Source organism: Chelonia mydas, chromosome 6, assembly GCF_015237465.2.
Source record: "Chelonia mydas isolate rCheMyd1 chromosome 6, rCheMyd1.pri.v2, whole genome shotgun sequence".
NCBI classification, from domain to species: domain Eukaryota; kingdom Metazoa; phylum Chordata; order Testudines; family Cheloniidae; genus Chelonia; species Chelonia mydas.
This window is the reverse complement of record NC_051246.2, coordinates 116,178,299-116,205,999: the sequence shown is the minus strand read 5'-3', so window position 1 is coordinate 116,205,999 and position 27,701 is coordinate 116,178,299. Positions and strand designations below refer to the sequence as shown.

General features: G+C 45.7%; 1 protein-coding gene across 1 annotated transcript; it reads left to right on the top strand.

Moving 5' to 3' along the window:
• Window positions 1-461: 461 nt before the first annotated feature.
• On the top strand, window positions 462-24,881 carry GPR132 (G protein-coupled receptor 132). The gene is made up of 3 exons (XM_007068020.4): window positions 462-916; window positions 2,252-2,404; window positions 21,966-24,881. Exon 3 carries the CDS (start codon window positions 22,022-22,024, stop codon window positions 23,027-23,029), a length of 1,008 nt encoding a protein of 335 aa, XP_007068082.2. The 5' UTR covers window positions 462-916; window positions 2,252-2,404; window positions 21,966-22,021; the 3' UTR covers window positions 23,030-24,881.
• The last annotated feature ends 2,820 nt before the right edge of the window (window positions 24,882-27,701 follow it).

Genomic DNA, 27,701 nt, shown 5'->3' with positions numbered 1-27,701 from the left:
CCAGGTTGGGAGGTAAAGCTCTGCAGATAAACTTTCAAACTCTGGGGCTGCACTGACCAGGGACAGAGACTTTTGGGTTATTGGACTTTTGGGACTTTGGGTGACTTTTGAGTTGCTGGATTCAAGAACCAAAGGGAAAGGACACGGCCCAATTTGCTTGGGGTGGGGTTTGGCTCATGGGTTGTGTTATGAATCCTGTTGGTGGTGTTTCCCCAACATAATGCCACATTGTTTCTCTCTGTTACACTCAGACTCTGTTCTTGAGAGAGGGGAAGTATTGCCTCTTACAGGAGCTCAGCGGGGGTGGTATATATTTGTCCCAGGTCACTGCGTGGGGGCTCGAGCAGGTTTTGCATTGTGTTATTGGAATGGAACCCCTAGATACTGAACCCGGCTCTTGTTGCTGCCAACTCTGATGGGCAAAAGGGTTACATTATGATGGAGGGACTCTCCATCAGCTAAGTAGGACTCGCTAGGCAAGGGACATGGGTTCCAAAACTCAGTGAATAGAGAGAGGCTGGGGACAGGCATTTGTACTTTGTGGTATGGGCCCCTTGTAAGGGCCCTAAATGCCAACTTCACCTTCTTCTCTCTCCACTGTGTAACAGCAGAGCTAATTTTGATTCCATTAGGAGTCTGGTTACAGATTGCAAAGCTGAATTCATTTTGGGCTAATGGTGCACCAGCACTGGGGCTACCCTACTATGAGCTGAAATCACTGAGTACTGTGTTAAGTAGTAGGGGGCCTGAAGATATATTGGTGAGCGACTCGCAGGACGGCTACTGGAGAGAAGCAGCTGGCATAGTGGTTTGCAGGACGGCTACTGGGGAGGAACAGCTGGTGGAGAGGAGTGGCTGGCGGTGAAGGCTGCAGCAGAAACCCACGGAGAGGCGGGGCAGTCGGCTGTCGGAGCACGTAAGTTGCCCCTTTACTTCCCCCCATTTCCACACAGGCTGGGGGGGTTAAAGCTCTGCAGATGAACTTTTGAACTCTGGACTCACCAAGGACAGAGACCGAGACTTTTGGGTTGCTGGACTTTGGGGTTGTTGGACTCTGTGCTTGCGAGAGGGGAAGTATTGCCTCTTAGAGGCTCCCCAGGGGGGTTGTATATATTTGTCCCAGGTCACTGGGTGGGGGCTCGAGCCGGTTTTGCATTGTTATTGGAATGGAACCCCTAGATACTGAACCCCACCCTTGTTGCTGCCAACTCTGACGGGCAGAAGGGTTACATGTAAAACCCGGGAAAAATTTTTGGTTAAAAACTGACAACCAAGGGCTTTCCATATGGGCTGATACATGCATGAGAGGAAGGCTTCCCCAGAGATAAATGGTGGGGCCTGACACAGTCCAAAGGCACCAGCCAATGTTCATTTGTGGCTGGTGGGAGAGTCGTCATTCTCACATACCTCTCCTCCCCACAATGTGACCATGATTTTAGACTCATGGCCCACTGTAAAAGGCAGTGGCAATGCAAAGGGAATCTACCCCATTTTCCCCTATCAGGGCACCAACCCCTGTTCTGGAGGGCCAAGAAGTTTCAGTGAGTGAGAGCAGTTTAATCTCTGGAAGCCATGCATGGCACAGCAATCCATGAAGATAACCCAGGCACCTGAAATTCAAGGGGGTTTGGGGACACTGACATGGAAACTCAGATTTTCCTGTCCCCTAGGCATATTGTTTCTGCACTGAGCACACTAGGATTATCAGGCACTACTGTCCTGGGCTGGATTCAGAACACTGGCATAGTGGTACAAGATTCTGTATCCCCCAAAGTGGTCAGTTCCCCCTGCACCTTTCCAGTTGAAACTACATTTTCCTATGGAAATATTGATAATCTTTCCTCTTTTCTATACTGCCGAATAGATTTAGGTTGGCTGTTCTCATTTACTCTATTACAAGCATTTTTTGAACACTGATATACTTCCAGGTGCAATCCTTGGTGTCGGTAATGCAGAAATTTCCTGCTGCAGGTGTTTCAATTAGTGTCCTCTATTTTAGTAATAATAAAGCCTGAGACTTTCAAAATACAGGTGCCCAGATTAGTCTCCTAAATCCATATTTAGACATCTAAATGAGTAATTTGTTCTTCAAAAGTGCCAAGTGCCCAACGACTCTTGCTGTAGGCAATGGGACTAACGAGGAGCAAGGTGCTGCGTAGCATAAGTAAAGGCAACAGAATCAAAGTCTTTGTGCATATCCATAAAGTAACTCATTCTTCCTGTTGAACTTGCCATTTGATTTACTCCGTAGAGAGGCTGCACTCTTGGTGGTTACTTCCTGGAGTTGGTTCCTCACACTCGATAAGCTAGTCAGTGCTAGTGCAGTCAGCTTCACAGCACCTTAATGTTCTTCCAAGAAAGAACGTCAAGAAGGACAGAAATAAGATTGACTTCTGACAGCAAGGCAAGTGATTAGTTTTATTTAAAGTGATTTGTGTTTTGTTTTTATTTCCAATTCTCCACGCTTTATATTTACATGTAGCCAGCCACGTGTCAGCCCACATGTGCTAATGCTAGACAGGCTTTTTTATATAAGGCTGCAAAGTAGAACTCCTCTGTAAAATCTAGTCTGACAGGTACTAAGACCACAAAAAATGGTCAGTACTATGTTAATTAGAGATCCTAGCAATTGATGGGGGTGCTTATGATCTCTTTTCTTAAGAATAACATGCTCTTTACTGTAGGAAACGTATTTCTTCATTGAAAAGAACACACCTCTATGAGAATGAAAGCATGAATGATTCCTGTCAGTGGTAGCTGATGATGATTAATAGTACATGGGATAAAAATACTGCCTGGTTCTGGGTTGGCTGTGGGACTTGGTTTAAGCTTCAGTGCAGAGACTTTAAATCTGATGAAATCATAGTTGAACACAAGAAGGCAGGTTCTGTCAGTTGAAGTCACGCTGCCTGAAGTCTTGAGAACAGATTTCCACGCCAAACCGTCTCCCTTCTCAATGTGCTGGAGTAGTATTTTATAAGTAAAACAACGTTTCACTGGCAGCACAGTAGCTACTGACTTGGCACCTAGGTTTCTCCTCTGTTCCCATCTTTATCTCATTGCAATGTTGCCAACCTCAAACATTTGAAAAGCAGGAGACAGCCCCAGAAAACCGGGAGACTGGCTTAAGAATCATGAAGTGGGGGGGGGGGGTGTTTGGTTTGGTTTTTTTTTTTTAAATGTGTTTTGCCTTCATTTTATTTGACTTCTGGTTTCTAAGTATTTAGGACACAGGTCCTATTTTAAAGCTTTTCCCTTCAACCAGGAGGGTTCTGAACTTATTTTTCCTTTTAAATGAAAACTGAGATTCTTGTGCAATTGCTTAATTTAGCAGCTGGGACTTAAAGAATAACACCAAATATTGCGAGTCTCATGATAAAAGTGTGAGTTGGGAACACATTGGGCAGAATTAGTCCGTTTATGCCACTCTCCTCTTTGTTTTTTCATATTTAAAAACCCTGATTGTGGTGGCAAGGGCTTCTGATATCCGAGAGGAACTCTTCTTTGCCTGTCAGAATGCAATGGAGTGCAACACCATTTCCCCCATAACAAGAAGTCAAACTGAATGCAGCAGCTCTCTGAATTTCACTTCTCATACTCTTGTCCTCTTCAGGTGTGGCTGTTGTTTTTTTGCTTTATACAGCTCCCTGCTGTTTCCTTTCCCAGCTGTGTTTACAGCCTGCTACTGCAGCCACTCTGGGTGGTAGCTAGCGAACACTTTCCTTTAGATTTAGACCTAGATTTGCTGCTGTGCCCAATATCACCAGGGTGCAGCGGAGGGTGGGTCAGAAACATGGGAGGCAGGTGAACTCCCGCTTCAGGGAGGCTAGCTCCCTGGCCCTGACCCTCCACCCCAGCCCACTGCCTGCCTGCCACAGCCCCAATTGCCCTCCCCCGTGACCAGAGGAGTCCCATGCCAACTGGTCCAACCTCCAGGCTGGCCTGAGCACCGGCCTGTGTCACCCCTGGCAGCTCCAGCCCTGGCTGCCGGCCCAAGCCCCGAGCTCCAGGCCACTGGCTGGAACTGAGCCCCCACTGGCTTCAGGGGAGAGGCGGAGCAAGGGCAGGGCACCAGGGCAGAACATGAGCAGGACCATGACCTGGGTTATGGGAGGCATAGCCTCCCCTGGCCTTCAATACCCACCGCTCATGGTCATAAAAAACCTGGTTGTATCTCTGCACATCTGGGGCTAGTTTTCTTCTAACCCAGCCCCTGATGTGATTTATATAGTATCCTCAGGCTGCTCTAAATTATGCCAATGTGCTGTGGTACCTAGGGGCCAATACACTAGCAGGGGATTACTGGAAATCAGCTGCACTCCAGCCAGGTTCCTTTCTCTTAGCCCAGCCTGCTATGCTGGACCCTTCAAGAAGAAATGTTGGAAGAGGTAGTTGGAAATTCCCCCAATACTGGGGAAGTCCTCAGCTGGACAGATCTGCCTGCTTTACGGTTCCTTTGTGTCAATCTGCTGACCCAAGGAATCTGGCCCGGAGACTGTCACTGCTTTGACATTTCCAGCCCTGCTGACTCAAGTTTGTTTCTAAACTCAGGGATTTGGAGCAGATGTATGTTGACTGCATTGCCAGTGCAAACTTAGGGGCAAATTTGGGGATTGGTCCTGCTTTGAGCAGGGGGTTAGACTAGATGACCTCCTGAGGTCCCTTCCAACCCTGATATTCTATGAAATATCACTGATTTTTTTTTAATGTTGGCACGATACATGATGAGATCTTTGTCCCAGCATTCTGTGTAAATACCCCCGACCTCGATTTCAGCAAATGTAATGGACGAAATATAAACTCACAAAATCAAGCACAACTGTCCAAATATTAGGATATTTCATTCCATGAACAGGCATGATCTTTCCAAAGGATGGAGGACTGAAAAGAGTGTGGTTGCCTTTATAGTGGCCCTCTATGGAGGAGAAGAAGAAGAACATTGTGATCTTGGTATCGGCAAGGGAAGGATACATTGGAAATCACTGGTAGTTGGGATTTGAAATTACTAGTTTTATTGTAAAAAGAAAAGGAGTGCTAGTGGCACCTTAGAGACTAACCAATTTATTTGAGCATAAGCTTTCGTGAGCTGCAGCTAACTTCATCGGATGCATACAGTGGAAAATACAGTGAGGAGATTTATATACACACAGAACATGAAAAAATGGGTGTTATCATATACACTGTAAGTGCCTAAAGGCTCCAGTCATGAATCAGGGCCCCATAGTATTCAGCACTGTACAAATAAATAACACAAAGACTCAGTGCCGGGTTTACAATGGCTCCAGTGGCTCCATGGAGCTGGGCCCATGCTCAGAAGGGGCACCGGCCTGCTCCGCTTGTACTGTGCCCGGAGACCACACTGGCTTCACCCACCCACCACTTGCTCCTCTCGGCCTGCTCCCCCAGCTGGCCCAGGGCTCCTCTTCGCCCCCTGCCCCCTTGCTCCTCTCAGCCCCCGGCCGGACCCCAGTGCACCTCCAGCTCCGGGCAATCTCCGCTTCCCACCACCTGTGGGGCCCCACCTGTCTACCCGGGGCTGAGCCGCCTGGGACTGGTGCAGAAGCCTGGTCTGTCTCAGCCAGGTGTGTGTGTGTGGGTGGGTGGGTGGGTGGGGCGGGAACAGTGTCGAGGGCTGGCTGGGTCCCTCCAGGCAAATGTGTCTTGAGGGACCCTGGCCAGGGCAGGTCCTGGCCTGGCTGATCGTGCCACTCCCAAGGGGACAGAGCGATTTCTGGCCTTGGGACCAGCCCTGGCTGTGCTGCCAGACACAGTCACCTCCCAGCAGGGCTGGTGAGTACGGCCAGGAGGCAGGGCTTTTAGGAGTGGGTCTGTGGGGAGTATGGGGGTGTGCTGGGCTGTGAAGGGGCGGGGAGGATCTGTGTGTGCAGTTTCACATTTTCAGAGCAATATTCATTACCTAGCACCCCCATACCCATCATGACTGCTTTGTAGGAGCAGGGCCTCAGTGCTTGACCTGATGACCTCTGATAGGTCTTTCAGAGATGCTAGATGTTTGGCTGATGGAACACCACATGTTGAGTTCTTTGCTAGACTTTGTGGTCCAAGAATGAGCTGAGGAGGTGGCACCTAGAATTTTGCTATCAAGTCCTGCTTGATACATTTACAGATGCCTTATCTGCAGGAAATTATTAGCATATTCTCTACTGTCAAGACTCTCAGTAGAGGTACTTTAAGAAGGCATCTAAGCATGAAAGCCTGCAAATTTCTTTGCACCTAAGGAGGGTGTGGTTCAATAGTGTGATGTTGTCAAACCGTAGGAGCCTATGTTTGGCACAGTGTGTTTAGGTTTTCCTCATTTTTGTTACTTTGACCCATTCAGATGCTTTGCTTTCCTTAACCCATTAACTTCCCTGGTTTCAAACTTCAGTCTGCAGCCAAGGATGACATTGCAGGGACTCCTGGTTACTTTCCTGACTGCAAAGTCTCTCTCCTCATGTTGCAACGTATTCTCTAGACTAGTGGTTTTCAAACTATTGTACTGGTGACCCCTTTCACGTAGGAAGCCTCTGAGTGCGACCCCCCCCCCTTAGAAATTAAAAACACTTATCTATTTAGCACCATTATGAATGCTGGAGGCAAAGCGGGGTTTGGGGTGGAGACTGACAGCTCGCGACCCCCCATGTAATAACCTCACGACCCCCAGTTTGGGAACCTCTGCTTTTGACCTTTTAGGCACAAACAATCAGATTAGCCCCTGCTTTCCCACAGCCAGAAAATTGCCAAGTCCTCTGATGCCTTTTATGAGCTCTCGAAGAAGGACACTGTATTGCCAACTACAATGGTATAAAATGATGTTAGACAAATCATGATTTTTAAAAAATGATTGTGGGGTTTTTATCTGTCTTGATTTTTGACATCCCCTCCCTGCCTACCCCCAGTGTGTAACAATTATGTTGTCAACTCTCCTACAGTTATCAAGGTGATTTTTGTCCCCAGTGTAGGAGGTCTCATCCCTACGTTTGCTTGTCCCCCTACCCAGCAATGAATTCTGCTCCAACTCCTACATCAATCCTGTCCCCTAGCCCCACATCAGCTCTGTCCCCATATCCATTCTGTCTTCCCCTCCCCCCAGCCTCATTTCTGCTCCTCCAGGGGGTCTTCACCCCCATTCCAGGAAAGATGGTGCAGGGAGGGGACAGAAGCAGAGGAACTGTCCCCTTGCTCTGTAGAAGGGGAAGGGAGAGGAGGGAGCAGAGACAACCTGAGATGCTCACCGCTTTCTGTCTCCTTGCTCCCCTCCTGTGGGAATAGTGTTGGCTCCTGACGAGAGGGAGAGAGAGATCTGCCTGCTTCCTGCAGCAGCCCAGACTGGCTGCTCTTCCCCAGGAGTGGGGCAAGTGGGAAAGGCAGCCAGTCGAGGGGGCTTCCCCCAGGCAGGGCTGAAATCTGCTATTGGGCTGGAACCAGGATTCAGAAAAGGCACAGAATGCAAGTGACGCTGCTTTGCTAGCATCACTGTCATTATTCCAGACAGAACGCAGGAATTCAGGAATTGCTATATTGCATCAGCCCACTCATCTATCTAGTTAGATGACCTGTCTCTGACGCTGGTTGGTACCAGCTGCTTTAGAAAAAGATGCAAGAAACCTCAAAGGGGAAACTACCCCTCTTCGTCTTTAGCTAGTTTGGCTTTTGCCTTGAAGCCTGAGGATTTAAATCCTTTCCAAATGTTTGGGGGTGGGTTTTTATCCTAACCACTGTAGCAGTGGATGTTTTATGTGCCATATAAATATCCCAAATTCGCTGTTCCCAATGGCAGCCTTTCACATGTAGGGATGATTAGGAAGCCAGGAATAAATAAAATACATCCCTCTTAACCATATGCAGTGTTGTGGTAGCCATGTTGGTCCCCGGATATTGGAGAGGCAAGGCGGGTGAGGTGATACCTTTTATTGGACCAACTTTTGTTGTCCCAATCAGCTACCTCCTAAGGTTGCCACCTCTGTTAACAGAAGTTGGATCAGTAAAAGCTATCACCTCTCCCACCTCGTCTCTCTAATATCCTGGGACCAACCCGGCTACCACAGCACTGCATACAGCAATGGAAGATATCAAATTTTGCCATCTGAACTGTCCACTTCCCAACATGAAGCAAAACTTAGCAGCGACATCTGCTAAAACAGGAATAGGTCCAAGAAAGGACATTAGCTCTCCCGCCCTGTCTCTCCCCTTCACTCTTACACAGATTTGATTCCACTCACAGTGCTGCGCTCAGGCTGTGTCTGCTCTTGGAGCGGGGGAGAGGTGATTCCCAGCTCACGCAGACATACTTGCACTAGCTCTCATCAAGCTAGCGTGCTAAAAGTAATAGGGTAGCCATGGTACCATGGCAAGCAGTGGCGCAGGCTATCCGCCCCAAGTATGTACACACAGGATCCAGGCAGTTTGTACTCAGCCAGGGGGCTAGCCCATGTTGCTGCTCGCTCTTGCCTGTACTACCCCAGCTACACTACTAGCTTTCTTGTGCTAGCTCAGTGGGAGCTGGGAATCAGCCCTCTAGCTCCAAGTGTAGATGTATCTTTACTGTGTCTTTTTTTCTCTTCTCTCCTTCCTCCTCGCCAAATGAGTCCATCCAAAGACTTTCAGGTCAGTACCTTGTTCCACGGTGGTGCACCCTCCTAACTCTTCCGGTAGCGTGCAGTGCCTGCAACTTCTTTTGCTTTTCGTAACAGGATCTATTTTTGTAACCCACTCCCTTTTCCTCTACAGATCAAAACAGTTGTTTCACATGAGAGAGGTTTGGAAATCTAATGAATGACAGCTACAAATAAAATAGATCATCTTTTTAAACCATTTCCCTCTGGGTTTAGGTTCTCTTTCTTAATCGATGTGAGCTGGTGCAAAATGCTTCTGGCAGCGAATAAGGTGTGAAATACTGATGGCAAATTCACAGTTAAGTCAATCAGAGCTGTGGTTGCTCAACCTCTCAAAATGAAACCATGAACCTCTTCTCTGTTCTTTGTAAAAAGCAACATTTCAAAATGAGTGTCTCAGTATGAACTCGAGTGAAATCAATTGTGAAGTACTTGGAGTACCATATCTGAGGTATCACCCTCACCCTACACCGGCACAAAGCTGTGAATGCTGATTACTGAATCTGATCTGTGAATTAAATCCAGAATGCTCTGCACAGTCCCAAGGACTCCCTATAAGGACCAAGGTCCCAGAACATGGACACACTTTATTTTGAGCACATGGAATAGGATTACTCAACTGCCTGAGCTTCAGCACATTCTTAAATGCTCTGTTGAATCATGGCCAAGGTGAGCATCTCAGCAAGTCTCACCAAAAGGGTAGGAACCTATGTGTGCTCCTCTGGTTTGAGTGGTGTGCAGTAGACCCAAGGGAATAGAGAAGTGCAGCTACATTTACCGGAAGCTTCTGAAGCACTGTCAAGCAGACAGGCTACTGCTGTAGTGGCCCATCTATGGCTAAAGGGAACGTCCTGAGAAAGAGCAATGATTACCTCACCAAAGATGATTTTAGACGCTTAGCCAGGCTTCCAGTGCTTCTGAGGTTCACGCATCACTGCCAGAAATTTCAAATGAAAGACCGGGAGGAAGCTCCTAGATGTCATGTAAACAACTGATCTTATGTAACAGCTCACTTTCCTATCGCTGGATCTTGAAGCACCTTCAAGTAACACCTTCACATCACGGCTCACCTGTAACCCTTATAAATGCATCACAATGCCGATGGGCAGTCAAACTGCCTCTCTGGTCTGCACTACAGTGTGGCTCTCCACTGGCTGTTTTGTACTTGTTCTGTATGCAGAATGCTCACTGAGAGAACCGAGTGAAAAATTCATAGTCAATCATTTAGTCAACACGTGTAGGCTTTTCTTAGCTGCAGGAGTTACCCCAGAGCTGCTGCTGACTTTCTTGAATTTATTCATTATTCTGAATTATTTGTCAAATGCTTCTATAAAAAAACTCTGGTGCTCCATCTTGTTTACAGCTTGTGTGAGTATTTTGAAATCTGAGCTGTCTAGTTCATTTTGATTGGTTACCTAGGTTGCATGCATCTGATGAAGTGAGCTGTAGCTCGCGAAAGCTTATGCTCAAATAAATTTGTTAGTCTCTAAGGTGCCACAAGTACTCCTGTTCTTTTTGCGGATACAGACTAACACGGCTGCTACGCTGAAAACTAGGTCACATGTTTTTGTTTTCCTGATTGGATGGGCATCACTCTTAGGAACATGATTCTGATGCAAGTACTCATGTTTACAAGTTTAAAGCTCACTGCCTCTGAAAAATCTCTACCATTTACTCAAAATTCAACCATTTGCATTAACACTGTTGCTGGTAAACTTGCTCATTAGACTATTCGCAGGAAGTAAATATGAAAAAAGTGCAAACACAACTCAAATAGGTCATTTTTCTATTTGAAAGAATAGTCTAGGAACATTTTTTTGAGATATTTGCCTACTCTACTCAGTGATATAAACGTGAGTGCTGGATATGGCACAAGTGCAGAATAACGATTGTATTTATACAGTGACAGAGCAGAAGATTGCTTGTGGGAAACAATTTCCCCTTCAGACTTGACTATAAGGTTCTGAAACATGGCCACCTTAGACCCATTTGGTGACACACCACTAGTGCTTTGAAAGGCTTATTTCTAAAGGTGCACTGTTTGTGAAAAGAATGTCCAGGGTGGACCTAAACTGCAAAATGACATCAAAGATCATGGCCCAGAACCATAAGGGTATTTAGGCTCCATTGAATGCCTTTGAGGATCTGGGCCTGTCTCTCCAGAAGAGGCTTTTAATGGCTCATTTTTCTTTGCCTGCTCCTATACCAGCGCCAACAACTGTCCTTTCTTACCACCTTAGATTTTCTCGTGGACATCTGACAGTCGTTTAAGGAGAACGTTTATTGACATCCGCCTTTTTGTTTCAACACTATGCCCGAGGCCAAAAAATAAGCACATCACTCTCTGCAGAGACCTAAATAGTCTCAAAGAAATAGTACCCATCTCCTTCCTGGGCCCAGCCACAACATCCCCAAAACAGCTGGGCGGTACGGGGAGGAGGCAGGGCAGTGATTCTCCCTCATTGGCTGACCGAGGAGGGGAAGAGAGCAGCTCACCCCTTCTGAGGAAAGTCAGGCTGCTCCAGGGGCCATTGAGGAACAATGATTCCTGATGGTCTCATAGAGAATGGATGACTCTGCACTGATCTCTACTGAGGGCTAGGTTCCTCCCCCACTCTGAACTCTAGGGTACAGATGTGGGGACCTGCATGAAAACCTCCTAAGCTTACTTTCACCAGCTTAGGTTAAAACTTCCCCAAGGTACAAATTAATTTTATCCTTTGACCCTGGATTTCCACTGCCACCACCAAACTTTAACTGGGTTTACTGGGAAACGTAGTTTGGACACGTCTTTCCCCCCAAAATCCTCCCAACCCTTGCACCCCACTTCCTGGGGAAGGTTTGATAAAAATCCTCACCAATTTGCATAGGTGACCACAGACCCAAACCCTTAGATCTGAGAACAATGAAAAAGCATTCAGTTTTCTTACAAGAAGACTTTTAATAGAAGTAAAGGAATCACCTCTGTAAAATCAGGATGGTAGATACCTTACAGGGTAATTAGATTCAAAACATAGAGAAACCCTATAGGCAAAACCTTAAGTTACAAAAAAGATACACAGACAGGAATAGTCATTCTATTCAGCACAGTTCTTTTCTCAGCCATTTAAAGAAATCATAATCTAACACATACCTAGCTAGATTACTTACTAAAAGTTCTAAGACTCCATTCCTGTTCTGTCCCCGGCAAAAGCAGCATACAGACAGACAGAGACCCTTTGTTTCTCTCCCTCCTCGCAGCTTTTGAAAGTATCTTGTCTCCTCATTGGTCATTTTGGTCAGGTGCCAGCGAGGTTACCTTTAGCTTCTTAACCCTTTACAGGTGAGAGGATTTTTCCTCTGGCCAGGAGGGATTTTAAAGGGGTTTACCCTTCCCTTTATATTTATGGCACGCCCCCCAAATCTCAGCTAGGGTGAAACGCTGGCTGGGATTTCTTCCTGGAGCTCTAGGAAAAACAGAGTTAATAAGACACATGCACCTCTAAATATACTACCAAGTACATAAAGACTAACAATATTTTCCACATCTCAAGGACGATTTTAACCAGTTGATTCTGGGAAACTTTCACAGGAGAGTGCATCAGCCACTTTGTTAGAAGCTCCTGAGATGTGTTGGATGTCGAAATCAAAATCTTGGAGAGCTAAACTCCACCGAATAAGTTTTTTGTAATTTCCCATGGTGGTATGAAGCCACTATAGTGCAGCATGGTCGGTTTGCAGTGGAAACGCCGTCCCCAAACATATGGGCGTAGCTTTTCCAGGGCATAGACAATGGCGTAACATTCTTTTTCACTGACTGACCAGTTGCTTTCCCTCTCAGACAGTTTTTTGCTGAGAAACACTACAGGGTGGAATTCTTGATCAGGTCCTTTCTGCATTAAAACTGCTCCCACACCACGCTTGGACGCATCTGTGGTTACTAGGAACGGTTTGTCAAAGTCTGGAGCCCTTAGTACAGGGTCAGACATGAGTGTCGCTTTAAGCTTGTTAAAGGCCTTCTGACACTTTTCGGTCCACTGAACGGCATTTGGCTGTTTCTTTTTGGTTAGGTCTGTCAGTGGGGCGGCGATTTGGCTGTATTGCGGTACAAATCGTCTGTAATAACCGGCCAAGCCTAAGAAGGATTGAACCTGTGTATGCATCCGATGAAGTGAGCTGTAGCTCATGAAAGCTTATGTTCAAATTGGTTAGTCTCTAAGGTGCCACAAGTACTCCTTTTCTTTTTGCGAATACAGACTAAAACGGCTGTTACTCTGAAACCTAGCCGTGGTTGTTGCTTTATGGCTTATTTTCAGCAGTATTTTGTCCATCAGGTCAATAGGGCACATCTACTGTAACCACTTCCTTCCGGCTTCTACCTTGCTGCTGATTTCTCTGCTACACTGCAGGTATTCTTGGGCAGAAATGCATCCTTTCAGTGACTAGCAGCAGGTGGGCGTAGGCAGTGCAGAAAGGTGACATTAAATAAACAACAGTTACTTCAACAAATGTGCAAAAAAATGCTGTTTTTTGCATTGTTATAACTTTAAAACGGTCAAACTGGCAATGACTAGATTAGTGACCACTGTAAGTATGCGATACACTGGTTTCTCCTGCTAGCTTGTCTCATGCTTTGTAGTTTATGCATCAGCTACATGTTGTCTTGGATTATGAGCTCTCTAGGACAGAACTGGTTTTGTGGTGTTTGTACAGTGCCTGGCACACCGGGACCTGCTACTTTATTATGGTCATTGCGTGCTGCCATATTAACAATAATAGACTCTTTTTTCTTTTTTATAAAAAGAAAAGGAGTACTTGTGGCACCTTAGAGACTAACCAATTTATTTGAGCATAAGCTTTCGTGAGCTACAGCTCACTTCATCGGATGCATACTGTGGAAAACACAGAAGGTGTTTTTATACACACAGACCATGAAAAAATGGGTGTTTATCACTACAAAAGGTTTTCTCTCCCGCCCCACCCCACTCTCCTGCTGGTAATAACTTATCTAAAGTGATCACTCTCCTTACAATGTGTATGATAATCCAGGTGGGCCATTACCAGCAGGAGAGTGGGGTGGGGGGAGAGAAAACCTTTTATAGTGATAAACACCCATTTTTTCATGGTCTGTGTGTATAAAAACATCTTCTGTATTTTCCACAGTATGCATCTGATGAAGTGAGCTGTAGCTCACGAAAGCTTATGCTCAAATAAATTGGTTAGTCTCTAAGGTGCCACAAGTACTCCTTTTCTTTTTGCGAATACAGACTAACACGGCTGTTACTCTGAAACGTCTTTTTTATAAGTTTATCATACAGCATTTGTTCTGAGGTTGAGACCTTCTATGTCAACTTTCAGGCAAGTGTATGTTTGAGACTTGGTCATAAATCACTAGCAATGCCACAGTCATAAATTAAACCTAAATAATTAAACATAAATTTTACCTGGGCATGAAGAATTCAGCACCTAGGAAACTCCAGCTAGTACAGAATGCTGCAGCCCATCTCCTTAGCAACATGGGCTACCACAAGCACATCACACCTCTCTGCCACTCTCTGCTCTGGCTTCCCATAGAATTTTAAATCAAAGTCATGATCTCGGTCCTTATCTTCAAGGCGATACATGGCCTGGGACCAGGTATCTAAAAGACCACTTAAAGCTTGGGGATAAAGACCATGGTCAACAACTCTTCTCCTCGTGCCCAATGGAGCTCTCTAGAATAAGGGTAAAGCTCATCTGAGCAGGAGACAGAGCTTTCCCAGAGGCACTCCCAGACTGTGCAGTGTACTCCCCCAGGAACTAAGGCCCATCACTAACCTCACCACCTTTCGCTCCAAGTGCAAGGCACATTTCTTTGACCTGCCTCCTTTAATATAAATATATAGCCACAGTTTTAAAAACATACCCTGAAACCCTACCAAAACAAGACCCTCCACAGCGCACATCTCACCCCCCAGGGACAGGGGGAGAGAACAAATAACACCTGACAGGTGTGAGTCACATTGTGCTTAACGCACTACTGGAAGGTTCTCAGATATTATTCTGATTAGCACAGTATAAGGACCTATATAGAACAGTTTTGACAGCCTCAAAACAGTTGCTTAGTTGTCGGTAGATTCCCTCACAGAAATCACCATTGCTTCATTGTCGAGTCATTCTGATGCTTGATGTTCAAAAAAAAGAAAAGGAGTACTTGTGGCACCTTAGAGACTGACCAATTTATTTGAGCATAAGCTTTCGTGCGCTACAGCTCACTTCATCGGATGCATAAAGTTTTTTTTTTTCCACTTTATGCATCCGATGAAGTGAGCTGTAGCTCACGAAAGCTTATGCTCAAATAAATTGGTTAGTCTCTAAGGTGCCACAAGTACTCCTTTTCTTTTTGCAAATACAGACTAACAGGGCTGCTTCTCTGAAACCTGTCAAAAAAAAAAAAAAAAAAAAGGAATTTTAAATCCCCCTTGAGCGTATCTGGATCAACACACTGGGAACAGGAAGGTTCCATTCTCCAGCAAAGAAACATGAGGCATTGTGGCCCCTGCTAGGGGCAGAGGTTAATAACCTGATTAATGTAGTGGCCCCTGGCTCCTAATGCCTATTCTGTGGGGCATGGTGTGCGACAAAGGGAAATGCAGAGAGCTCAGCCAGCTCAGTTAGTTTGTTTCCTTTGCATAGAGCTGATTCTTTAATTCCTCTACAAACACACAGCCAGATTCTGATCCCCACACTCACACTAATTAGCACCTTACCTCTCCACCAGTGCCAGGAGTACTCTAGGAGCAAGGCATTTAGGAGTGAGGGTGTCAGAACCTGGCACACAAGTTCCTTCCTGTACTTTGCCCACTCATTTGTCATGATTGGAAATTCATCTTCACTCAGACACTCCTGACAGCAAGCAAACGTCTGCTTGTGGTGAGCAACGCAGAGCTATATATATACACACACAGACTTACATTCCTGTAAAACCTCTATTACTATTTATATAGTGCTATAGATGCATGTAGAGCTTTGCTACCCCAAGTAGCTTACCATCTAAGGGCCTAATCTATCCAGAGTGCTTCTACGGGTCCCATTACCATTGTATCAGAGTCCTTGTAATGTATTTATCCTCACCACATCCCGTAAGGTAGGGCAGTGCTGTTATCCCCCTTTTATGGCTGTGGCACAGAGAGACTAAATGACTTGCCCGTGGTCACACACGAAGTCTGTGGCAGAGCAAGGAATTGCACTCTGGGCTCTCCAGTCCCAGACTAGCTCCCTAAGCACTGGACCACCCGTAGTCTATGGCAGCACTTACACAAATAGCCCCAGTGAAGTAAACTTCTTTGTGTGTATAAGTGTTTACAGGATCAGGAGCCAGATGCAACACAGTAGATGGGAGGTGACCTAACAATGCCAGCTCATTAGGGAAGCTTGTGTTACTTCTGCAACTTGTCCATATACCTTTTTTAAAAATGCTCATTTGCTTTTATCTCTGCTTTTAAAAATGTTGCAAAAGTGGGATGGATTCTGCCCCCTTAGACATCATTCCAGTGGCATATAGGGGCCACAAAGGAGCCACTGTAGAACTTACCTCCCGCACATGAGTAGTGTAGCGATGTGCTGCTTCCCTTCTCAGGCCCCAGTGTAGTTGGTGGGGGCATGCCTGTAGTGCTTGACATTATGGGGGGATTCTGGGCTGTGGAGTAGTCAATAGGCACCCTGGGGAAGGCTGCCATAGTTAGACCAGCCCCTGAGGCTGCTCTAACTTATCCTGAGGGATGCTTCAGCCACCTTTGCTCTCTTGGGCTGTGCTTTCTGTGCTACAGCTCTCTCTGGAGACATAGCACAGAATCGAGCCCCATGCCTGGAGTGGAGGTCAGACTACTCCAGATTTGCCTGGTTTAAGTGTAATTTCAAGCTCATAGCAGGTACTTTGGAAGAGGGCTTAAGATTCACGAACCTTTTGAGTGAATGCGCCGCAGTTCTGAGCAGACCTGGTTGTTCTATGATATTGCTTTGAAACTATGTGACATTAATCAAACAAAATCAAGTGACACTCAGTAGCTGTGGTTGTGTTTTGCTTTGAGATTTTGGCTCAGTTTGAACCTGAGTCTTGGGATGTGACTGCATGTGGATTAGCATCAAACACCATGAGAACCTACCGAGCAACACCATAGCCCTTCGCACTCGCCTGATTATGGGTGACGGTTGTTAAACCTCCCCAAAACAATGACACCTGCAACAATAGCCTTTGCTTTTGTTTGTATGAATTAAAAAAAATCCATGGAGAAAAAACCTATAGGCCAGATTGTGCCTGGTCCTTATAGTGGTGTAGAGTCAGAGAAAACCCAGGAGTAAAGGGAACCTGCCCAAACCAATAGTGCATCCCACAGAAAGGCCAGGATAGAGCTTCTTAAAAAGAAAACAAAATAGTTCAAAAAATGAGTATTTTACTGGGTTGGGTGGGGGGGGGAGTTATAATTTTTGTTAAATTTTGACTGTTTTCAAACCTCTCAGCATTTTCTCTAGAGATCCTGATGAAGCTTTTTGTCAGTCCTTTCCATTGGTTTCTTTTCTCCTCATCATAATTTTATGAAAAATGTAGTGAAAAAATTTGAAAAATGATCACCTCTTAGAGCCAGGCAAAACAACAGTCCCTGCATGAGGGGAGTGCAGGGGCTTCTCTGTGCCTAAACCCTAGGGGTGCAGGATGCCCCAAAGGGGCAAGGGAATGGCAGGGAGGAGATGGGGCCCTGTTCCTGACAAGCCCTCGTGCACTGAGCTGCAGAGCAAGCCAGCTGAGTAGGGGGCAGTTAGCTGCAAGCTGTAAAGGAGCAGAGCAGTAAGTATGCTACCTGTACATGCCCAGGAGCTCCAGGTGGCCAAATCTAACTGCACTTTGAATCCTCTCCGCATCCCCTTACACTGGGCTGTGTCTAGGTGGACAGATGGAATGCTATAGGCCAGCCTTTCCCTCACTCGCCTGGGCTAGGGTGGTTAACACTGATGACGTGCCCCATGTCTAGTTCTTGTCATTAGTGGCCCCACGGGGGTGCTTCGCCCTCCTGTTCAGAGCACTTGGCTTTTCTTCCTTTCCTTGGCCTCCGCTTCCGACATTTGTTTACGTTCTTCTCTTTGTTCTCGGGTCTTTAACTTATTTATAAAAGCGAGGGCCATTTGCACCGTGACTTCCTGTTGTTTCCAAGAAGTGTCAGACAGGTGCTACCCACGTTCTGATGAAGAGCCTGACTAGCTCCCTTACTCGCCTGAAGTGCTACTTCACTTCACTGAAATGATTGGCTTCTCCAGGTGAGTAGCTGGGAACGGAGGGTAGAATCCAAGCTCTAAGTGAGAGCAACAACAGTGCATTAAAGGGCAGCAGTATCTGTAATGGGTCAAATTCTGATCCCCTCCTGGTGAGTCGCACCTTCTCTATGAGTATCGCTGTTGACTCCATTGAGCAAGGGGACCACAGGCTGGCCCTACATGATGGCTACTTTCAGGAATCTGCCTCTGCAGTCCCCACTAGCACCTGGAGTTTTGCTTGTGCCTTTGCTCTTCAGTTTGATGGGGAGCATTTGATGCTCTCAGTCTATGGAAAGGGGGATGCTGTGTGTGTCTATTTTCTGCATTCCTAGTGGTGGTGGCTTTGGGACTGAGCAGCGGCTTTGTTTTATTAAAGAGGCAACGTGGTTTAGGGCCAGCTTATGATGCCCTCCCGCAGTGAGTCGTGCTAGGCTGCACTGAAGTCAGTGAGATTTCTTGTGGAGGATGGTGCTCTTCCCCAGGAGTGAGGGAACCAGAATCTGGGTCCCAGCGAACAAGGCCCAAGGCTGGCAGGTAGAAGATCTGGGCTTTACCCCATCTCAGACACGGGCTTCCAGTGCAACTTGGGGCACTTCACCTCCCTGTGCCTTATTTTTCCCATCTCTGATACTTACCTGCCTCAGTGGGATGTTATGAGAGTTAATTAGTTAGGATCAAGTTCTGCTTGGCACATTGTGGGGAGGGCAAGGACTGGGCAGAAGGAACCTCCCCTCCCCTTGCATAGGTCACATAAAGGCCAAACTGTAATGATGCTGCCTTTGGTGGGACACTACTGAGAGTATCTATTCAGGACAAATTGCTTTTTTGCACCGACAAACAGCTATTTCCCACCAGGTTAGAGTCCCCCTCCCCCTGGTCATAGCATAATGGGTTAAACACAGAAAACTGCTCAGAGTAATATAGCATACCAACATTGCTATAAACTGGACTTTCAAGATGACACAGTTTCTGCTGTTCTTCCTTTGCTTTTTTGACTTGGAGCTTAAGTCTGGCAGTTTCTTGTTGCTTCTGGCAAACCCTCTCCTCAGCAGCCAGCCGTTCCATGTGCCTTCTATGAGCCCTTTCCTCTCTCTCAGCAGCTTCTCTTTCCAATTCAGCCACTCTTTCTTTAGCTTCTCTCTGTCTTTCAGCAGCTTCCTTCTATCTTTCAGTTGCTTCTTCTTCCAGCCTTCTTCCAAGGCTTGCTTCTCTCTCATTCAAATTTCTGCCAGTTTTTGTTTATGTTCCAATTGCAGGCTCTCTCTCAGGGCTTGCAGCTTCATTGCTTCTGCTGATGCTTTCTGGCTCATGATCACTGATCTTTAACCAACACAACTCTCAATACCAAAATTCCAATTTGGATAGCGTGGGGTTCTGATCCAAAGCTTAACTGACCTGGTTCTGTGGATCCTAGCATGACTACGCCACTGTAACAAAGCTGCATGTGGCGGGACACTACTGAGAGTATCAATTCAGGACAAATTGCTTAGAGCAGGGCAGTTACAACCCAAAGCTGGAGCTCCTTTACTATTAAGCAAAAAGAAAAGGAGTACTTGTGGCACCTTAGAGACTAACCAATTTATTTGAGCATGAGCTTTCGTGAGCTACAGCTCACTTCATCGGATGCATGAGTTGTAGCTCACAAAAGCTCATGCTCAAATAAATTGGTTAGTCTCTAAGGTGCCACAAGTACTCCTTTTCTTTTTGCGAATACAGACTAACACGGCTGTTACTCTGAAACCTTTACTATTAAGGCACGCCGAACCAGCCAAACAGAGAGGACTTCGGTTTTACCCCACTGGCTAACCAGAAGTCATACAAGCAATTACCTGAGATACTCCAGTTCCCTTGTATCACCACCAGCACCACTCCTTATGGGGATGAATGGTTATGAAAACCAATGCCCCAGTAAAAGAAAAAAGGTTCTCCCAATCCCAAAGGACCAAGCCCCAGACCCAGGTCAATATACCAGTCAGATCTTACCCACAAATCACGCTGTTGCCAATCTTTTAGAATCTAAAATCTAAAGGTTTATTCATAAAAAGAAATATAGATGAGAGCTAAACTTTGTTAAAGGAATCAATGACATACAGTAATGGCAAAGTTCTTGGTTCAGGCTTGTAGCAGTGATGGAATAAACTGCAGGCTCAAATCAAGGCTGTGGAGTACATCCACAGCTTGGATGGGTTATTCAGTCCTTTGTTCAGAGCTTCAATGTAGCAAAGTTCCTCCAGAGGTAAGAAGCAGGACTGAAGACAAAGTGGAGGGGTTTCCAGGGCCTTTTATATTCTCTGCCATGTGGAAGGACACCTTTGTTCTTACTGTGGAAAATCACAGCAGCAAGGTGGAGTTTGGAGTCACCTGGACAAGTCACATGTCCATGCATGACTTAGTTCTTTTCAGATAGAGCAGCCATTGCTCACGTGCTGCCTTGAATGTTCCCAGGGAGGCTCCTCATATGTGGATTGGAGCCTCCAAAGGTCCATTGTCAGTTAAGTGTTTCTTGATTGGGCACTTAATCTGAAGATTCCTTTCTCAAGAAGCTGACTAAATGCTTCACTAATGCTACTTAGAATCAAACACATTGAGATACAAGTACATAGACAATATTCATAACTTCAAGTACAAAAATGATACACACATACAGACAGCATAATCATAACCAGCAAATCATAACCTTTTCATAGACACCTTACTTGACCTCCTTCGTACAAGATTTGGTGCCACTATAGGACCTTGGTTGCAACAACGATCTATATGGTCACAGTGTGTATTAATAATGTCACACAAGCAGATTAGCAGTCTACTGCCTCTCTGAACATGAACCATCAAAGAGATACGGGGTGGGTGGGGAAGTGGTGGAGCTGTGGCTCTTCCCCCTTACATACCAGCTTCTGGAGTGGGCCTGGCATGCTGGAGGAAGCTGGCTGCATCCCATCACAGGTCTAGAAGTGGGTGCGGTACTCATGCACACCCACGAGCTCCAAGGCACAGTTTCTCATGTGATAGTGCAGCTCCTCACCATGCCCAATGTGCAACGGAGCCCTTAAAGTTTGTGAAGTGTTTGGAGCACCTCCGATGGAGAGAAGCATTCCTATTCCTTATTGAACTAAAACGGTCCAGGTTGTACTATGCGCAGTGAACACCACGCTTCAGGGATTTTTTTAAAATAATGTGGCTAATTGAGAAACAGTGTGAAAATTAATCCTGTGTTATACATAACTGGGAAAATGACTGGTGCTCAGTGTGGCCCTGTGTTGGCCATCAGTCCCCTAAACCTCCTGCTTTCTCTGACGCTTCTTCCTCCATAGGACATGGGTACCATTTTTTCCCGTATCTCCCTGCCAAAGCACTGGGACAGCAGGCAGCAACCAAAAAGCTTAAACAGGTTGTTAACCTACAGATCCATTAGGGTTTGAAATCAGAAGTCGGGTGTATAGGCAAAGAGTTGAGGGGGGGAGAAGAGGGGGAGTCTGTTAAGCATTTGGCACTACTCATGCTGCCTGTGATAGATCTGTGGGAAATGGGGAAAGAAACCTGATCACAAAACCAGGCAATTAGAAAAAGGCAGAGTCTCATTTATGTCACAGATTCTCTGATTTATGTACTAGGTCAGTCACAAAAGAGTAGTTCTCAGGTGGGCCCTGTGGAAAGAGAGTGTAAACTCACTTAGACTGTAAGCTCTTTGGGGCTGGGCCCGTCCATTTGTTCTGTGTTTGTACAGCGCCTAGCACAATGCGGTCCCTGGTCTACGATTGAGGCTTCTAGGCACCCCGCAATACAAACAGTAAGAAGCCACAAATTCAATGTGCCTGAACCTCCATTTAGTTACACCAGTTTTGACTTCAGTGGAGTAGCTCTGGTTTAAAACCACCTGCAACATGGCAGCATCCACAAACTCCCTATGGGCTAGCTTGTGCAACTGTCCTGGTCAGCACCCACTCACATAAGCAGTGCCAGTGAAATCAAGGTGAGGAAGGGCTGCACAATCTAGCCCTGTGTTATCAGACCATTACCTTTACTGTCACATTTTTAACAGTCTTTTACGGCTGCTAACTTTGCATCGTGTCTTTTGATTCACAGGAACACAAATCGGGAAAAGCTATCCTGGGGTTTCTGCACACCGCTGTGTCCCCATAATGAATGAATCCAAGATGGAATGCCCATCAATGCCCTATGAGGACAGCAGGATACTGCTGGTTGTGTGCTACAGTATTGTTTTTGCCTTAGGTTTTCCAGCAAATTGCTTTACTACATGGCTAACATTTGTACAGATCCGAAGAAAGAACGTTCTTGCCATCTACATTTTTGGCTTATCGCTGTGCGAGCTGATGTACTTGAGTACCCTGCCCCTCTGGACTACCTATGTACAAAACAAACACAAATGGGAGATGGGGTCAGTGGTTTGCAAGCTAACTGGATATATCTTTTTCTGCAACATATATATCAGCATTCTGCTCTTGTGTTGCATTTCTATTGATCGCTATGTAGCAGTGGTGTATGCTTTGGAATCCAAGGGGGTGAGGCATCAGAGAACTGCAATCTTCATCACATTCATTCTCTTTTCTGCGGTTTTAGTAACCCACTGCCCAGTATTTATTTTACCAGATGGCGAGCAGACTTCAAACCGTACAACCTGCTTTGAGACTTTACCACTCAACTTACAATTGGCTTATTTCAACCTTGCCAGGTTCCTAGTTGGATTTGCCATTCCTTGCATAATCCTCATTTTCACAAACTACAAAATTTTCCAAAGTACCGAAACAAGCAGCAGCTTGGGCAAACGCCAAAAAGCCAAAGTGAAGTACTTGGCTATGGCCATCATCACCATTTTTCTGATCTGCTTTGCTCCCTACCATTTGGTGCTCCTGATAAGATCCATAAACTTTCTTTTGCATCAGAACGGCTCATGTGCATTTGAACTTCGCATATATTCTACTTCTGCGGCCTTTCTGTGCTTATCCACTGCTAACAGCATTGCTGATCCAATCATCTATGTCTTGGCTAGTGAACACGTTAGAAAAGATTTCTACGAGAGTATGACAAAATGGAGATATCAGTCATCCATCAATGCCAGCCTCAAGTTGAAAAATTCAAAAGAATCACAGGAAGTAGCACAGACATTGGAAAATCAAAATTTACCATAATCGCCACACTTTGAAATGAACCGTAGAGATGTCAACCATCAACATTGTCTTAATGAGGGTTCTGCTAGCAGTGTTTAAGGTGCCCCCCAAAAGAGATGGCGGTCACGTGTTTGGGGCATCACAACGTGGGGATATTGACCCAACATTTTGATGTGGCTTTGTCACAATGCATGGCCCCAGCACTAAGTTCCCGGAGGCTATGTCGGAGGAGTGTGAATGCCTATCAGAGGAGGGATCTGATGTCTGCCTCCCAACTTACTTAAACCACAGCCCGCCAGTATTTTCATTCTAAACCACGCTTTGCAAGGAGCAGCTACAGTCAATTGACTGGTTTCCTTCAAGTCAAACTAAAACTTGACAAATTTATTCTCAGGCTCAATCTTTTTCTCGTACGCTTTCATCTTCGAAGGGGACTCTGTGGGTTCTAATCGAGATGTAACATCCCAGGGTTTGCATGCATACATACAGTAGTATTTGGGGTTAAACACTGGAAATGGTAGACCCAAATTAAAGCCCTGTAAATATTTCTAATAAGCTTTAGACATTTGGTTTTAATTTACCTGACATCCTCAGCGGAAGGCAGAAATCAAGAAGAGTTCCTTGCGTTCAGAGTTACCATAAGTGACCAGCTTAGAGCAGGTTTCAGAGTAACAGCCGTGTTAGTCTGTATTCGCAAAAAGAAAAGGAGTACTTGTGGCCCCTTAGAGACTAACCAATTTATTTGAGCATAAGCTTTCGTGAGCTACAGCTCACTTCATCGGATGCATACTGTGGAAACTGCAGAAGATATATATAATGTCTTCTGCAGTTTCCACAGTATGCATCCGATGAAGTGAGCTGTAGCTCACGAAAGCGTATGCTCAAATAAATTGGTTAGTCTCTAAGGTGCCACAAGTATTCCTTTTCTTTCAGCTTAGAGCATACAGACAAAACTCCTGCATCAAGCTATTGTACAGGTCTGGAATTCATGGAATCATCTATTTCAAATGTTTGATTCTTTGTTTGTTCAAATCTTGTACTGTACTTGATAAATCTTGCAAGACGTTGTAGCATCTAGTACATTTATGACTATTTTTGATGATTCCTCTACAGTTTGAACTTGAACCTTATATCTGAAGGGTTTGGCTTGCCATCAATCCCTTGTAAATAGAACTGCAGGGTCTAAGTTGGGAGCTGATCCTTCAGTATTAGTGTTTGGTCCAGATCCTAGCAGATAAGAGTCCACAGCACAGTTGGCTGCCTTATTAACAGCAAGGTATTGAGATGCAGAGGCTGATCTACCTTCTGGCACTAGTTAAGAGCTCCCCAGGACATGATAGTGGTATACGGGTGAGACAGTGCTGAGAAACTTTCATTACTGCTGGCTACACTGTACCTGTGAATAAATGGAGATATGTAGTGTCCAGTGCCTTCAACCCAGCATATCTCATAAGGACAAATTAAAAACAAACAAAAAACTAAAACAAGTAATTGTCAGATGGCAGCACATGGTCTGCAATAAAATCTCATGCCTTTCAGAATCCCACAGTCCATATGTAAAGTGGGCAAAAGATGACATGAAATCTTATCTTGAAACATTCTTGGTATTTCTTTATTTAAATTAGACTTTCAATGTTCTTCTAAAATACAGTAATGTCATTGTAATTTATTTGTAGCGTTGCTCCCGTATTTCTTTTACGTAATTAATGTTACCTTCTTGACTAAACCAGAATCAGATATGACTGTATATCTACTGTAATGTTTATTGTAACTTTTGCTGTTTAAATGTATCATTCTCTATTCTTTTTTACATTTTGAAAAAGATATCTTTGAGCCTGTTATACCAATAAAATAAAAACCAGCAGGATCTTATTAAAGGGGAAAAGGCAAAATGCCACATTTATTGTGAATACAGAAAGAATCATAGTAGGCAGTTAGTTAAAGCTATAACATTCCATTCAATCTCATATTTATTCACACATTCATTCATACACACACACAGGTTCTGCTATGTTGTTATCATAGTTACCAGCCTTAGAGTTGCTCATGCCAAGCCACTGGCCAGGTGGTCTGGACATGAGGAGGGAGCAGGGCCTTGTCAGATGCACATCTGATGCTCCTGGAAGTTAGTTTGCAGAATCAGACCCCAAAGTTCTCACTTTCTAGAGTCCATTTTTATAGGAATTTCTTCCTATGCCAGTCTATGGGAATTGCTTCATCATGCTGTTGCTGAATCAATCAGCAGATGTCACATTCCTGACGGCTCCGTGCTGCCAGATGTTATCTTGTTCTTTGGTTCTCCCATTCTTGAGGCTGTTGGGTGGATTCCAGTCTACCCTCCGGGGGTCCTCTGGTTATTTCCACTTGACACCTTCTTCAGCCAATGGACACTGCATTCTCAGGCTGGCACCTCCCTGATCATTTAGTTATTATCCACACCAAGCATCCATCCACATACATCCTCTATCTCTATTTTAATCACAATTGTTAACAAAGCGAGATGAATACAACAAAAGGGTGGGGAATCTCTGGGTGTTGTTTCTATTGTTACAGAGTATTGCTTTGAGTCTCTCTCTGTGTGAGTAGTTGTTGCTACAAAGAATTGCTTTGAGAACAGACTCTGTCTTAGAATGTACTAACACAATTAGCAGCTTGCAAGTTTCATACATAGTGGGAGAGAAACAGTACCAAAAACCAAGAGACCTCTTAATTAGTAATACCCTGGAATTTAAACTATGGGGAATCAAACTCATTTGTGATTTTAATACAGAACTTCTTTAATATGATCCAACAAGCCAGCAGGACTTTACCTGAATTTAGTATATTTTTTTAATGTTTATTCTTTCTATTAGCTATTTCATTTATCTTCTGGTGCCTATCCTCAAAATGTCTGTCTCCCAAAAATATTTAGGAGAAGGCTGAGTGCTGTTTGGGGATTGTTTCGGAAGATAAATATATCTTTGAAGTATGGAATTGTTACCAGCTTTGCCCATTACTTTGGGGTATGCTCGTTTATTAGGGTTACTCTTCTGGGAAGATGGGGGCAGGTTCTGTACTTCTATCAATGTACTGCTTGAGTCACTTAAGTTTTCATATAGAGCTCTAGTTCTCCCTGTTGCAAGTTCCCAGCCACTGGAGCTATCCTGCAGGACCTAGATTCCCTAGGGCTGGGTTCTTTCAAGCCTCAGAATCACACGAACACACACACATTAACAGAGCGCGTCTGAGAGGACGGGGTTAATCAGCACTCCCAAGCTGGCCCTTTATATGTCCCTGGACTCAGTAAGATGGGTCGAGCAGCACCTCCAAGCTGTCACCCCAGGGGTGAAAGTAAAATGCAGATTTTACCGGTACAGGGCTGCTCTGGCTCCCCCCAAAAGGGGTGAGGCCTCGGGCGGAAGGGGTGGGCTGGGGGTGAGCATCCCCCAGCCAGTCCGTCTGTGCTCCCTGGCCCGCCCTGCCTGTGGCTCCGGCGGCGATTTAAAGGGCCCGGGCTCCGGCTGGCGCAGCCGCGGTAGCGGCAGAGGTGGCCGGAGCCCTGGGCCCTTTTAAATTGTGGGCCCGGGGCAGCTACTTCTTTTGCCCTCCCACCGTCAGCGGGCAGGGGGCGGAAAAGGGGCAGCGATATTAAAGTGCTGCTGCAGCAGCTTTTTAACATCGCTGCCCTTTTTGTGCCCCCCAGCTGGGTCATCGCTGCCCCTTTGGGGCCCCCGCACTGGCGACCCTGCTGGTAGGGACCCAGTGGGGGCGCAAAAGGGGCAGTGCTTTAAGCAGCGCTTTAAAGTCAGCAGTACGGGCCGGTCCTGGCGGCTACCTTTTACCGGTACGCCATACCGGCCCGTACCCCCTTACTTTCACCCCTGGGTCACCCTCATATGCCACAGGCACCGCACCAGAATAGAGCCCGCCTGAGCAGGCTGGGTCGAGCAGCACTTTCAAACTGCCACCTTCCTATGCCCCTGGACTCAGCAGACTGGGTAGAGCAGCACTTCCAAGCTGCTGCCCTCATATGTCCTGGGTTCAACACGTCTCTATCCCCACTTTCACATTACAATTGTTCTGGTAGTAACCCACTTGATCAGCATAGGATTTTGGGGCGCTGCGGGGATCTTTTCGCTTCGGTACAAGGAGCATTGCTACGGAACGAATGAGGAAACTAAAAAACGCTCACGAGGGGAGCGGGGGGAAGAGAGAGAGAGAGAAGCAGCCAGCTTAATCATGAAAGTTATTTCTTGCCAGGTAATAACCATAGGGGAGCCAAACAAACAAAACAGTTATAATATTAAATCTAATTGATTGTGGTTCCTAGGTGGCGGTGGTGGTAGCTGAGAGACAGGCAGAGCCCCCGGCATGATTAGTCAGAAGATGAAGTCCCAATGGAACAGAGGCAGATTTTGGATCCAGGCATCAGAGCACTTACTTGAGCATGCCTAGGGGTTTTTGTAGAGAAGCAATAATGGTTCAAGGGAGAACAGTAGATTTGTTTATGGGTAAACCAATGGCTCAAAGGAGTATATCAAAGCTGTTTTGTTCAGGCTAGACAACGGAAGCTGATCATTCCTGGCTGTGGGCGGTATTCCTTGGAGGGAGCTCACAATGCAATTAGAGAGCTTCACTATTTTAATACCAAGAAAGGATTTATTACTAGAATTGGTCTGATAACTACTGAGATGGGTGTGTGCAGGCGTGGGTT

What these genes read in the sequence shown, in the direction of transcription:
- GPR132 (XM_007068020.4), top strand. Translation starts at nt 22,022, where the DNA reads ATGAATGAATCCAAGATGGAATGCCCATCAATGCCCTATGAGGACAGC.